Source organism: Mustela putorius, unplaced genomic scaffold (genome assembly GCF_011764305.1).
Source record: "Mustela putorius furo isolate JIRA1106 unplaced genomic scaffold, ASM1176430v1.1 tig00003942_pilon_pilon_pilon, whole genome shotgun sequence".
Lineage (NCBI taxonomy): Eukaryota > Metazoa > Chordata > Mammalia > Carnivora > Mustelidae > Mustela > Mustela putorius.
The window spans coordinates 14,406,644-14,421,896 of record NW_025422087.1 but is presented as its reverse complement, the minus strand read 5'-3'; the positions used below and the strand labels follow the sequence as shown (position 1 = coordinate 14,421,896).

The following is a 15,253-nucleotide window of genomic DNA, read 5'->3' as shown; positions in this document are numbered from 1 at the left end:
CCGGGAGCTGTTCCAAACCCTCTGCTCCCTCGGGGTCCATCTAGGACTATTTTCCAGGTCCCCTCCAGGCCATCACCAAGTCCCACCTGGAGAATCAAGCAGACCCCACCCATGCTCCTCCCTGGCCTGTGATGTGGTGGAGGCCCCTGGGGCCACAGGAGGGCGCAGACTCCCCTGCGGGTGCTCTGTGCCCCCCAGAGCCAGTCCATGCCCACTGTTCCAGCTTCCTCCGGCACTGTTCACCCGCCTGCTGTGGGGCTTGCGCTCGAGCTGTGGGAACCTTCCACCTCCCTTGTGTGCTCTTCCCCTCTCGCATCGGGCCCTTCGGCTCTAACAAATATGCGGCCCCCAGGTCAGTGCTGCGGAGACACCGTGGGTTTCCGAGTCAGACCCACCATGTTCCCAGCTCACTGCGGGTGCGTCTGGCTGTGTGACCGGGAAAACCACCTCATGTCTCTGTGCCGTGGCTTTCCCCTGAGCACGAGGATGGCGACGTGCAGGAGCCCGTACGAGCACACAGGACATGATGAGCCTGTGTCCCCCACGTCCTCGGAGCGGCCCAGGCTCTTGGCGAGCCCGTGACAGGGCACAGTCCTGTCCTCCTGGCCGCTGGCACCTGGACGTCCCCTGCGGGCAGCAAGCTACTTCTGGTCGCCCTCCCTGACCTCCGCTTCCAGCTTCCCTTGTTCGCCCCGGAGTAGTCCTTTGTTTCTTTGGTCACATACATTCACTCGGAGAGACGATCATCCTCCAAGTATTTGCCAAGAGGTTTTTAGGTGTCAGGGGCTGAATCAGATGCTGGGATACGACGGGGTGTGAGGACAGAGCTGGCACTGCCCCCGTGTCCCCCCCCATTACGCCTGCATTACGCCTGACCGGTGGCCGCGGTCAGCTGGGAGGTCTCTTTCCTGCCCAAAGGCTTTGCTGAGTGTGGCACCTGAGACCCAGCATCGTTTGTTACTCAGTCACGATGGCCGAAGCACAGACTCCCTCCCATGGGCAGGAGGCCACCCCCATGAGTCCTGATAAGAGGGTGCGGCCTCTGAGAGGGACGTGGGGTCAGCCTCGGACCCCACAGATCAGTGGCCTCCGGGCCCTGCAAGGTGCAGGGGCGGTCTGGCAGGGATGGTTGGGTTCAGCCTGCGGGGAGGCAGGGAGACCGCCCTGGGGCTCTCATGCTGGAGGGGAGGAGGGTGGAGGCCGGCAGCAGGGGGCCTGGGTACTGACGCACCTGGGCTCTCGTACTCACCTTGTGGAAAGAAGAAAGCTGGGAGCCAGTATCTTGCAGGAAATCCTTCAAAGAAATCACGGTGTTCCGTGTCAGGGTATCTGGGGGCTTGGGCAGATGATGGCGTGGAATGCTGCCAGGTTGTGACGAATTTCATATACCTGTTGGAAGCAGAGTGTGGGGGGGCACGGCGAGAGGTCAAGGGCACGGCCATCACATGGGTTCCTGTGACCGTCCCTCCCAGGCCCTGCCTTCCCCTTTCATCTCAAGCTCCCCCTACTTGGGACCCAATCCTGCACTTGAGGGGGGACAGGCTGTGGTTTGCACGTGCCAGTCAGCCATAGATTTGGGGGATGAGGGGTGCTGATCTGCAGGTGTTCCTGGCTGTGCCCCGAGGAATCTGGATTATTCCAGAGTTGCTGGTTTCTCAAAGAGGACATGACCCAGCACTCAGAGTTACACGGCACAAGAGGGAGTTTGGACAGACTCTGGAACCCAATTTTCTGGGTTCTAATCTCAATACTCCCACTTTCTGGGGGCAAATCTCTGGGCCAGCTACTCAATGTCTGGTACCCCCATTTGCTCATATCTGCAGCTAGGATGATGAAAGATAGTGCCCCTCCTGCGTGTCACAGGGCCCTTGATGACAACTATGTGAGGACGTGGGAGAGGCACTCCAGGAGTGTCAGCTGCTCTCATGTTCAAATGGTTTTGATTTATGTATTACACATGTTTAAAAATGACACATAATGCATTTTCATTTCCTTTCCCATCCCCCCTGCTAGTTTCCCAGGACACAGCATAGAGTAACAGAAGGAGACAGGCACCAGGTCTGGGCCTGTCTGTCCCTTGGAATGGATGGACTGCAGACAGGACCTCCAGCACCCTGTGTGTCCAGGTCCCCATCCTAAGCTGAAGACAACCGTCCCCTCCCCTCTGCTAACTTCTCATGCTGCTCTGAGAACCCCAAAGACCAAGCATATGAAATGATGTGGTAAGCTATGAAGCCCCAAGCCCAGACAAGGAAGAGACGCAAAGTGGTTTTCATGCATACCGATGATGTATCGCGGTATAAGCCATTTTGGCCCAAGTATTGAAGAAATTCACTCGCTGGATGAGATCATTAACCCAGGAACTCAGTGCCTTACAGGACATGTAGGCATGTTTCTGTTGGAATTCAGAGACAGGCACAGCATTTTTTTAAAAAAGACTTATCTTTGAGGTTATCAGAAACATATCTGCGAACTTTGGTAATGTACTCAATTTCTAGGGAGAAGTAACTTGGTAGAGGGCGCCATTTTCTAGCTGAGGGCACACGAGAAATGGGAAACTAATACCGGGGGAAAGCAGCATTATCCTAATTGTGCTTTGGACAAAACACCTGTTGTTTCCATCCTGGCTGAAGGCTTTCCTCTATCTCAAGTCTTTCGATCTGCCCCTTTCCCTTTCTCTGGGAAGCTTAATTTACTTGCCATTAGAAGTGAGCAATTTCAACTCCCAGCCTTCCCCTATACCAAATCCTATAAACGCACCCACCACTAGTGAACTGCCACTCCTCCTTCCAGTTCTGCAAAGCCTTTCTGGGGCATTTCCTCTCTGCTGTAGCTTCAGCTTTCCATTCTGTGCCCTGTGTATTACATGCGCTTCTGTCCTAAACACACAGCCACCCAACACTCAATCCTACCTGTTTGATTCCTTAACAAAATACTAGCAATTCAGGAACACATTAAGAGGATCACAAACCATGATCAAGTGGGATTCACCCTGGGATGCAAGGATGGGTCAACACATGCAAATCAGTCAGTGCAATGTACCACATAAGCAGAATGAAGGACAAAAATCATATGATCACTTCAACAGCTGCAGGAAAAGCATTTGATGGAATTCAACAACCTTTCATGATAAAAATACACCCCCCTGCAACAAATTAGGTATAGAAAGAATGTTCCTCAGCATAATAAGGGCCACATATGACAAGCCCATAGGTAACATCATACTGAACGGTGGAAGGTTGAAAGCTTTTCTTCTAGGATCAAGAACAAGACAAGGATGTCTGCTCTCACTATTTCTATTCAACACAGTATAGAAAGCCCTAGCCATAGCAATTAGGCAAGAAAAAGAAATTAAAAGTGTGCAAATTCAGAAGGAAGAAGTAAAACTGTCTCTGCAGAGGACATCATCTTATATATAGAAAACCCTAAAGATTTAAAAAACCTGCTGGAATAAATGAATTCAGCAAAGTTGCAGGATATAAAATCAATAGAGAAATTAGTCACATTTCTACAACAAACTAACAAAAAACTATCACCAAACTATCCGAAAGAGAAATTAAGAAAGCAATCCTATCTTCAATAGCATCAAAAATGACAAAATGCTTGGGACTAAATTGGAATAAAGAGGTAAAAGATCTACACACTAAAAACTGTACAAAATTGGTGAAAGACCTTGAGGAAGATACAAATGGAAAGATTTCCTGTCTTCTTGGGTTGGAAGAACATTGTGAAAATGTCTACAGATTCAACACAATCCTGATTAAAATTCCCAATGCATTTTTCACAAAAATAGAAAAAGTTTCCTAAAATTTTATGGAATTACAAAAGACCCCACATAGCCAAAGAAATTCTAAAAAAGAAGATCAAAGCTGGAGGCATCATTCTTCTTGATGTTAAGCTCTATTACAACATTGTAGTAATAAAAATAATAACAGTACTGGCATAAAAATAGGCATAGAGACCAGTGGAACAGAATAGAGAGCCCAGACATAAACCCAGTCATGTATGGTCAACTGATCTTGACAAGGTACTAAGAACACAAACTGGGGTAAGGATAGTCTCTTCAACAGACGAAGCTGGGAAAACAGGATATCCACGTGCGAGACAATGACGTAGGATCCCTATCTTATACCACTCACAGAAGTAGAAGTGGATCAAAGACTTAAATGTGAAATCTGAAACCATAAATATTCTAGAAGAAAACATATGGAAAAAAGATCCTTGGCATTGGTCTTGGCAATGATTTCTTGGATAAGATATCAGAGCACAGTCAACAAAAGCTAAAATAAACAAGTGAGATTATATTCCTTCTACACAGCAAAGGAAACAGCTGGTAAACTAGAAAAGCAGTGTACAGAATGGGAGAAAATATTCACAAGTCACCTGAGAAGGGGTTAAATCCAAAACATAGAAAGCCCTCATCTAACTCAACAGCAAAACAACAACAACCTAATTTAAAAATGGGCTAAGGGCCTGAAGAAACCTTTTCCCAAGGAAGAGATACGAATGGCCAACAGGTCCATTAGAAGGTGGTTCACATGACTAGTTACCAGGGAAACACAAACCAAACCACAAGGAGATGTCACCCCACACGTTAGGATGGTTTTCATTAAAAGACAGGTGATGACAAGTACTGGTGACAATGTGGAAAAAGAAAACCCTTACACATTGTTGCCAGGAATTGAAAATGGTTCATTTATTTTATTTCAGAAACAGAGAGCAAACGTACCTGCATGAGTGGGGAGAGGGAGGAATCTCAAGTAGAGTTTGTGCTGAGCGTGGAGCCCCAGGCAGGGGTCAGTTCCCATGACCCTGAGATCATGACCTGAGCTGAAACCAAGGGTCAGATCCTTAACTGAATGAGTGTCCCAGGTGCCCCTAAAATGATTGTCATTATGGAAAACAGTATGGTAGTTCCTCGACAATGAAAACTTGAACTACCACGTGAACTTCCACCAGTGTACACGAAGGAACGGAAACCCGTGTTGTGAAGAGAAATCTGCTGTCCTGTGCTTGTCACAGCTTTATTCACAAGAGCCTGGATATGGAGACAAGCTAAGTGTCTTTTGATGAATGATGGGAAAAGGAAAATATGGCATATACATACAATCAAATATTACTCAGCCATGAAAATGGAAGGAAATCATGCCATGTGCAACATCGCGGCTGAGCTCGTAGGGCCTGATGCTAAGTGAGGTAAGCCAGACAGAAGAAGATAAATGTGCGGGGCGCCTGGGTGGCTCAGCGGGTTAAAGCCTCTGCCTTCAGCTCAGGTCATGATCCCAGGATCCTGGGGTCGAGCCCCGCATTGGGCTCTCTGCTCAGCAGGGAGCCTGCTTCCTCCTCTCTCTCTGCCTACTTGTGATCTCTCTCTGTCAAATAAATAAATAAATAATCTTAAAAAAATAAAAAAAGAAGATAAATGTGGTATCGCTTCCATGTGGCATCTAAAAAAAAAGAAAAGCCATTTCTGTGGAGACAGAGAATGGGTTGGTAGTTGCTGGGGGTGGGGGAGGGGGAAATGGGGGTGATGCTGGTCGGGGCACAGATTTTCAGTTATAAGAACCTGCTGAGGAGCTCAGACATTGCTGTGAGGAGGTCATAAGCATCCTCACCAGCACACACCCTAAACCAGAGTTAACTCTGTTACCTGTGATGGCCACTTTCATGATCTTGATCTTGGCAATCACTCTACAAGGTTTATCAAATCATCACACAGTATACTCTCAACATACACAATTGTATCTGTCAATCATTCCTCAATAAAGTTAAAAAATCCTCCTTGCAGTGGGGGAGAAGAAAGGCCCCTCAGCCCTTGCCCCATGACCTCTTTTTCTTCACGGTCCGGTTTCTTGACAAATGCACTGGTTCCTGGCCCCTCTTCCCGCAGACTCTGAACCTGTTGCCTTTGGTCCTTCCTCAGGGGTCTCCAGCAACTTCTACTTTTCCTATTCCTGAGCCTGCCCTCACTCCTCGCACCCATCCTGCTCTGCACCCGTTCTCTGCAGGTCACCTCTGCCATCCTTCTGGCCCTGGCTTCCGTCACCGCTTTCTAGCCTAACTTCCTCTCTAGTTCTCCGCACTGGCTCCGCTGCTCCTTCCCTCCCCTTCGTGCTGGTATTGTCCAGACCAGCCCTTTTCTCTTCCTACTTCAGCTTCTCCCAGAGCTACTCTGGGACTGGCCTTTCCACCTTGTCTAGGCAATCCCTAATCTACTTTCTGTCTTTAGGGATTTGTCTGTTCTGGAATCTTCCTGGAAATGTAACCCTACCATATGTGCATGGTTTTCAAGGTTCGTCTGTGCGGTAGCACAGGTCAGTACGTCTGTCCTTTTGATGGGTGGCCATCTGCCGTGTACACGTGCTGGTGCGTAGGGATGCAATCTACATACCTACCACATCGTTCGTCTGTTCGTCAGGAATGCTGTGGTTTCTGTCTTCTCGCTATTATGAATAATGCCACTACGAACATTCAGGGCAAGTTTTTGTGTGGCTAGGTTGTAATTTCTCTCGGGTATATACCTAGGAGTGGAATTGCTGGGTCAAATGGTAATGCTATTTACCATTTTGAGGAAATTACAGATTCCGAAGTGACCACACCGTTTCCCATGCCCAGGAGCAGCACACGCGGGTTCCCGTCTCTCCCTGTCCCTGCACTGCTGGTTCTCATTTCCCTTTTTGGTTCTGCTCATTCTGGTGGGCACGAAATTGTAGCTCACTGGGGTTTTGATTTGCATTTTCCTGATGACAACGGAGGTTAAGCATCCTTTAATGTGTCTGGTGTTTCATCTCATGTGAGAGTCAAGGTTTGAGGGGAGGCTGGCTCAAAGGGGGAATCCGGCTTCTGGAGCAGTGGTTTTGTGTTCAACACCATGTTCCCTTTTCAGCAATCCTTACTTATTTCCTCCTTCCTGCTACCAGAACTTCATGGCTGATTTTATTCCTTTTCTAATAAATTTTCTGTTTCTAACACTTGTTTTTCTGCTTAAGGCTAAGTCCCAGTAACCGTTTCATCTTCTGTTTGTAATTTTTAATTTGAAAGTGTCATTCAATGTTTTTCTACCTCTAATAAGCAACATATTCTCATTGCAGAAGTATGAAAACATAGAAAGGATGGGGCAACAACAAAAAAAATCACTCAGAATGCTGTCACCCCACGAAAATTTTTCTGTATGTTTTGTTCCAGTTCTCACCACATACACACACACACACACACACACACACACACACACACACACACACACAGCTGATTCTCATTTGTAGTAGGTCAGTTTCTGTGAACACTACATTAGTGAATGCTGAACTATTGCTCTTGGTCACCTGTCACCCAGTCAATAAATCATCTGGTTTTATGTGCATTTGGTGTTTAAAGACCTCTATATAGTATTGATTCATAAATACTGAACCCATGGCCAATAGCAGTAGAATTTACGAGTGAACCTGTATTTTCTCCATAAAGCACATCATAGCCTTCTGTGCAGGAAGGCTACACTGCCCTCCAACACTACACTTGGGAGCTGTTGAAGCAATAAAATCGCCAACAAAAAGCACAAAAATGTGAAAAATGTAGCACTAAACAGATTGTGAGAAGAAAACAGAATGTCACCTTTTTGGTCTCGGCTGGGAATATGCATATGGGGGAATGAAATTTTTTGACCCTCTGTACAAGTGTGTAAGTGACTCTCAAAGCACCAGGAGTGCAATTTTAGGGTCAGAAATAATTTTTAGGGGCACCTGGGTGGCTTAGTCAGTGGTGCATCCAACTTGTGATTTTGGCTCAGGTCATGATCTCATGGGTTGTGAGACTCGAGCCCCATCACGGGCTCCCTGCTCAGCAAAGAGCCTGCTGGAGATTCTCTCCCTCTGCCACTCCCCCTGACTTGTATTCAGTCTCTAAAATCTTTAATCATTTCTAGGGGCGCCTGGGTGGCTCAGTGGGTTAAGCGTCTGCCTTTGGCTCAGGTCATGATCCCAGCATCATGGAATGGAGGCCCACATGGGGAAAATCCCTGCTTAGCAGGGAGCCTGCTTTCCCCTCTGCGTCTGCCCCTCCCCCTGCTTGTGCACACTCTTGCTCTCTCTGTAAAAATAAATAAAACCTTAAAAAAATCTTTAATTTCTAACGGGGAGGCAAATTTTCAAAGATGTAATTCATGGATTGCAAGGATGGACTTGGCAAGGGTCTGCGAGGGCCTGCAGACCACCCACGGGAGGGAGGAATGCAGCAGGTGCAGACAGGGAAGGGGAACAGACCCCACCCCAGGCACCCAAGGTGTGGGAGACCCACATAGGTAAAACAAATTCTAACATTTGGCTCTGGAAACCAGAAGGGCCTAACTTTGTGAGTTCTAACCATCACTGGGGCTTAACACCGGGAACTTAAAACAAAAAACAAATCAGCAAGCCTGTCTCTGGGAGAGCCTGAAGGGTGAGGGGAATGGCCCTTAAAGGGACAGAACAGCAGTCTGTGGGAGATAGAGCACAGAAGCCCTGGTTTGAAGCACTCAAAGCTGTTTACTCATCACAGAGCCTGTGAGGGAGGGACAGAGATCCTGGGGAGAGCCCTCCAGGAACGAAGGGGCTGGCAAGCCCCAATCTCGCTCCCCCAGCCTACAGACACCTTTGGGAGCAGCACAACTGGCTTGCTCCCCACCGAGGATGCTGGCAGCGCAGCGCAGCGCAGCCGGGGTTCCCTCCCCGATCTTCTTCACACACACCCTCTCCAGCCCGTCCTCCAGCACAGCTCCCCTCCCACAGCAGAGGCGCACAGACCAAGCACCCGCGCCCCTGCCCACGTACATGTAGTGGATCCACCTTGCTCCGATGGTCCGTTGGCAGAAGTGCATCCATTCCAGACAGGGACCAGCCCTGCTCTGGGCTGAGTGTGCAAGCAGCCCAGACGGGGCCAGCCCCACTCCAGGGAGAGGGGAGGAGAACCACAGGCCAGTCTGACCCCAGCAGTGGGCTGGGGGTGGGCAGCTGGTCTGACTGCAGGCCCCGCCCACCACCAAAAGCTCAGGGGACAACACAGGGAAAATGCCTGCAGTTTGGGGCTACTTCATCTCTGGTAAATGCCTGGTCTGACTCAACTCAAGCCCAGGGCAGCCCCTGACTGGCCCACTAAGGCTACAGGGACCAGACTCTGCCCCCAACAGGCGGAGAGCCATCGCAGGCAGGACTGAAGGCAAACACAGCTCCGCCACAACAGGAAGGTGCCTACAACACACAGAGGAGAGGCCCTGAAGTACCAGGTTCGGGGGACCAGGGACACAGCATTGTGGGACCTCCTCTTTATCAGACCTCCACTTCCAAGTGCAGGAGATGTAGCTGACTTTCCTATCCCAGAGAAACAGACACAGAGTTGACAAAAGAGGAGAAAGGAATGTGTCCCAAATGAAAGAACAGGAGGAAATCACAGCAAGAAATCTGAGTGAAACCCGGAAAGGAGTAACATGCCTGATAGAGAATATAAAGTAATGGTCATACCAATGCTGGACTTGAGGAAAGCGGGGAGACCTCAGTGAGACCCTCCACAAAGACAGAAAACATAGAAAAGAACCAATCAGAGATGAACTCAATAGATGAAATTAAAAGTACACCAGATGGAGTAAATAGTAGACTAGAAGAAGCAGAAGAACAGATCAGCAATGTGGAGGACAGAGTCGCGGAAAGTAATCAAGCTGCGCAGGTGAGAGAGAGGGGAGTGGGGGGGTGGTGGAGAATAGACCAGGGAGCTCGGCAACACTGTCAAGGATAAGAACAGTTGCATGATTGGGATCGCAGAAGGAGAAAGAAAAGAGGAAATTCTTGTGCATAAGAGTCTATTTACTTGAAGAAATAATACTGAAGCTACCTGAATGACAGCCCAAAACTTCCCGAATCTGGGGAAGGAAACAGAAATCCAGATCCAGGAGGCATGGAGAACCCCCAACAAAACCAACGCAAGGAGATCTGCACCAAGACACAGAGTAGAGTAAATGAAAGTAGTGATCCAGAGAGAATTTTAAAAGCAGCAGAGGAAAGAAAACAGTTGCAAACAAGGGAAACCTCATGAGAATTTTTCAGCAGACACTTTGATTATGTCTTGCTGCTCCCCCATATGGCCTGCAAAGTGCTAAGAGTAAAAATCTGCAGCCAAGAATACTCTATCCAGCAAGGCTAGCATCCAGAACAGAAGAGATCAAAAATTTCCCCAAAATGAAAGGAATTCTGGCCACTAAACCAGCCCTACAAGAAGTGACAAAGGGGACTCCAACTGGAAATGCAAAAGCAGGAAACACAAAAGCAGCAAAAATAAGTATATGTGTAAAAAGCTGCTAAGGGACTCACAAAATAAGAGTATAAAGTATGACACCATAATACCTAAATCATGGGGAGGATTAAAAATTTAGTGCTTTTAGAATGGGCTCAAAATTAAGTGACCATCGGGACACCTGGGTGGCTCAGTTGGTTAAGTGGTTGCCTTTGGCTCAGGTCATGATCCCAGTGTCCTGGGATCGAGTCCCACATCGGGCTCCTTGCTCGGCAGGGAGCCTGTTTCTCCCTCTGCCTCTGCCTGCCACTGTCTGTGCTTGCTCTAACAAATAAGTAAAATCTTAAAAAAAAATTAGGTGACCATCAACTTAACACGGACTCCTAAACACATAGGATGTTATATACAAACTGAATGGTAACCAGAAATCTGGTAATAGAGGGGCGCCTGGGGGGCTGGGTCAGTTAAGCATCAGATTCTTCATTTCATCTCAATGAAATGAGGTCATGACTTAGCCACATGTTGGACTGTGCGCTGGGTATGGAGCCTTCTCTAGATTCTCTCCCTCTCCTACTGCCCCTTCCCCTATTAAAAAGAAAACCCTAAAATGACTGGTAATAGATATACTTGGATTTCTCTCTTCATTTTTTTGCACATCACTGAAGAAAACCATCAAAGAAAGCATAAGAAAGGAACAGAGAGGAACTACAAAAACAACCATAAAATGAGCAACAAAATGGCAAGAAATGCACACCCATCAATAATTACTGTGAATGTAAATGGACAAAATGCTCCAATCAAAAGACAGAGGGTGACAAAGTGGATAAAAAAGCAAGACCTGTGAATATGCGGTCCTACAAGAGACTCATTTCAGTCCTAAAGACACCTGCAGATTTAAAGTGAAGAGACAGGGGTGCCTGGGTGGCTCTTTGGGTTAAGTGTTTGCCTTCTGCTCAGGACATGATCCTGGGACCCTGAGATCAAGCCTCACGTCTGACTCTCTGCTCAGCGAGGAGTCTGCTTCTCCCTCGGCCTGCGGCTCCCCCTGCTTGTGCTCTCGCTCTCTCAAGTTTTAAAAAAAAAAAAAAAGAAAGAAAGAAAGTGAAAAGAAAGCCAGGTTAACAGTTCTTATATTGAATAAAATGATTTTAAAACAAAGACTGTAGCAAGAGACAAAGAAGGACACTATATAATCATCAAGAGGACAATCCTACAAGAAGATACAGCAATTATAATTATTTATACACCCAACATCAGAGCACCCAAATGCATAAAGGAGCTGATAAACCTAAAAGGAAGAAATTGATCATATTAGGGGATTTTTAAAAAATAATTTTTAAAAATTTTTAATAAACATATAATGTATTATTAGCCCCAGGAGTACAAGTCTGTGAATCACCAGGTTTACACACTTCACAGCACTCACTATAGCACATACCCTCCCCAATGTCCATAACCCCCTCACCCTCTCCCTAACCCCTTCCCCCCAGCAACCCTCAGTTGTTTTGTGAGATTAAGACTCTCTTATGGATCACCATGTCTGTATCTTTAGGGTAAATACCCAGTAGTGCAATTGCTGGGTCATAGGGCAGCTCTATTTTTAACTTTTTGAGGAACCTCAAAAAGGCTGTTTTCCAGAGTGGTTGCACCAGCTTGCATTCCCACCAACAGTGTAGGAGGGTTCAATATTAGGGGACTTTAACACCCCACTTACATCAGTGGATGGATCATCCAAACAGAAAATCAATAAGGCAATAGCCGTTTTGAATGACACATGGACCAGAGGATCTCACAGATCTATTCGAATCAAAATACACATGGTTTTTGAGTGCATGTGGAATATTCTCCAGAGTAGATCATATTAGGCCACAAAACAAGTCTCAGCAAACTTAAAGACTGAAGTCCTACATGCATCTTTTCTGACCCCAGTGCTATGAAACTAGAAATTAACTACAAGAAAAAAAATCAGGAAAGAACACAAATAGAGGAATGTTAAATATGTGCTACTAAAAAATTGAATGGATCAACCAAGAAATCAAGAAGGAAATAAAAAGATACATGGAGACAAATGAAAATTAATATATAGCTGTTTAGGGGGCGGCAAAATCTGTTCCAAGAAGGAAGTTGATAGCAACACAGCTACCTCAAGAAAAATCTCAAACAACCTAAACATACACCTAAAAGGAGCAGGAAAAAAGAACAAATAAAACTCAAAACCAGTAGAAGGAAGGAAATAAAGATTAGGGCAGAAATAAATGAAGTAGAACAGACCAGTGAAACCAGGAGCTTGATTTTTGAAAAGATCAATAATATTGATAAAACTAGCCCAGACTCCTCAAAGAGAAAGAGAGAACTCAAATGGTCCAATAAATTAATGAAAGAATAACCAGCACCATAAAATAACAAAGGATTATGAGAGATTATGTCATATGCCAACAGATTGGACAAACTAGAAGAAATGGATCAATTTCTTGGAACATAAAACCTCCCAAAACTGAATCAGGAAGAAATAGAAAATTTCAACAGATTACGGATTCAATTTAATTGCTGGTAATTAAATCAAAATGTTCCCCAAAACCAAAAGCCCAGGACCTAACAGGTTCCCAGCTTCCAGGAAAAAAAAAAAGACAAATAAAAAAAACAGACTCTTGGGGCACCTGGGTAGCTTAGGTCATGATCTCAGGGTCCTGGGATCGAGCCCTGCATTGGGCTCCTCGCTCAGCGGGGAGCCTGCTTCTCTCCCTCTGCCACTCCCCCTGCTCATGTGCACGCATGCACTCTCTCTCAAATAAAATATTAAAACAAAAACAATAGACTCTTAACTATGAAGAACACACTGCGGGTCACCAGAGGGGACAGAGGTGGGGGGGATGGGGGACACTTATCCTGAGGAGCACTGAGTAATGTCGGAGACTGTGGAATTACTATCCTTTGCAGCCCAAGCTAATCTGACACTGTATGCCACTTATACTGGAATAAAGACGTGAGTAGGATTTTAAAAAGTTAAAGCAGTACAGTTAGATACAATGATACACGAAACGATAAGACCCTCAAGTTTCCCTCACGTCAGGCAGCCACTGTTAGGGATTCTTCGTGCATTTTCTCCCAAAACTTTCATTTGGGTATCTTGAATCTGAGGCATATATGTGTTTTTATAAGCACATATATGTGCACATATGTGTATAGCTTTTACTATCTTTACAATGACATCATTTTCTGAGGCTTACAATTTAATAATGTCTAAGCGGAATTGCCGGTAAATTCATATGTACTCACATCACAAGTAGGTCAATGTCTTTCGTGGCGACGGAATATTTCGCTGCAGCCACGGTTCATGGCCACCGGCAAGCCAGCCGGGACCCGTAGGGCTTACCTGCCACAGCGTAGGTACTCGCACACTAAGGAAAGAGTTGTATATTTCCTCCAGCTCTTGGGTGAGGATGATCTCCCCTTTTATGGCAAGTTGAAGGTCTTTCAAAGATTTATGCACAACCAGTAAGAACTTATCAAACCGCTCAATTTCTTGGCTCAGAAAAGTTAGCAAGACGCAGTGGATAAGGGGGTCATAGCCTGGATTCAAACAGAAAGAAAATGAGGTTTTCAGATATAATGAGGTTTTCCATGGAAAAATAAAGGCTTTGAAAATCAAAGGAACTTCATGTGTCCAGGGATTGAGACGCATTTTTTTTTTTTTTTTTTTTTTGGCAAAGAACCAGTGACTGGGACAGGCTCTGCGGCCCTCCTGCCCTTGTCGCCACTGTTCAGGACAGCCTTGGTCGTGTGAACGCAGGTGCCCACGCATGAAAATGAGTGAGCACAGCTGTTCAATGCAGTTTTATTTGTGGGCACTCAAACTGGAATTTCATATAAAACTTCTGTGCTGAAAATAGTCTTCTCTCATCGTTTTTGTTTTTTTTTTTTTTCCTTTAACCACTAAAAAATGTCGGATGCATTCTCGAGTTCAGGCCGAATGAGAAGGCATGGGTTCCAGGTGTGGCAGCAGCCCTCGCCGGCCGACTGTGGTCCAGACTTGGCAACAGTGCTGTCCGTAGAGACTGCTGCGTGGCACCAGGTTCCCAGATGAACTTTCCTTCCAGGGTGAAAATGTGGATGCGGACAACTGACCAGGTCCCGTTGCTGCTGCCCAACACTGCCACCCCCCTCAAGCCGGGCTGCCCAGGGTCCTGTGGGCCTGTACCCCGCCCTGCCTCCCGCCATCCTCTGCTTACCTTGGATATTTTTGTAAAGAAACTCCCAAATGGGGCTGGAGATGATGCACTTCAATGTGCTGGGAGTTCCAGAACATTCCTCCTTCTCCACAGACATTGGCAGCCGCTTTCTCATGTCAGATAGAATTTCCATCACCAGGTCGTCATTACTCTGCTCAGGACTGCAGAGAGAATTAGGAGGAGAATGAGCTACAGACCTGTCCGAACCGGGAGAGCCCTCCGGTGGGGCCCCTCCGAGGCCAGCACAGCCGCAGGGCCACAGAGCCACGGGACACAGACGGCATAGGTTGTCGCACGCTACAGAGGAGAAAACTGCCCGACGCACTGCAGACGTTTACAAGCGCATATGTTTTTAAAGCTCTGAGATTTCCTTGTCTACTCTGCCTCCCCGACCGCGCATGCTTTAAGGGCCACCAGCAGAAGGAAGACAAGCAGGCACACGTGTTAGCGTGACAGGAGACCCCCGCCCCCCCCACCCCCCGAGGTAAGCGATAGTCTGGGAGCCATAGCCACGTGCAGCGCAGGACGAAACTGTAGGAAAACCTTCGTTTCTGACTTGCAAGTAGGGTGACTCGATGGGATGCATGCGGTGTGCATCAGAAGAGGTCAATAAGCAGACGTCGCCGGAGGGCAAGTGTTTGCTCCCACCGAGCTCGTTACAGCGAATGGGAACTTGAAGCCTGCTCACACAGAAGTTTCTAGTATGTTCTGAGTAAAGGCAGCCGAATTAGCCTCCCAGAATGACCAGAGGGACGTGGATAAACCGACGCATG

General features: G+C 46.9%; 1 protein-coding gene across 1 annotated transcript in view; it reads right to left on the bottom strand.

Annotated features, from left to right (window-relative positions):
- Window positions 1-15,253, bottom strand: part of DNAH14 (dynein axonemal heavy chain 14) — a 333,925-nt gene that overhangs the window by 5,532 nt on the left and 313,140 nt on the right. The window contains exons 80-83 of the mRNA XM_045069521.1: window positions 14,481-14,641; window positions 13,625-13,821; window positions 2,283-2,395; window positions 1,250-1,389 (exon numbers count right to left, since the gene is read on the bottom strand). Coding sequence (XP_044925456.1) covers window positions 1,250-1,389; window positions 2,283-2,395; window positions 13,625-13,821; window positions 14,481-14,641 — 611 coding nt within the window. The remainder of the gene's footprint in view (window positions 1-1,249; window positions 1,390-2,282; window positions 2,396-13,624; window positions 13,822-14,480; window positions 14,642-15,253) is intronic.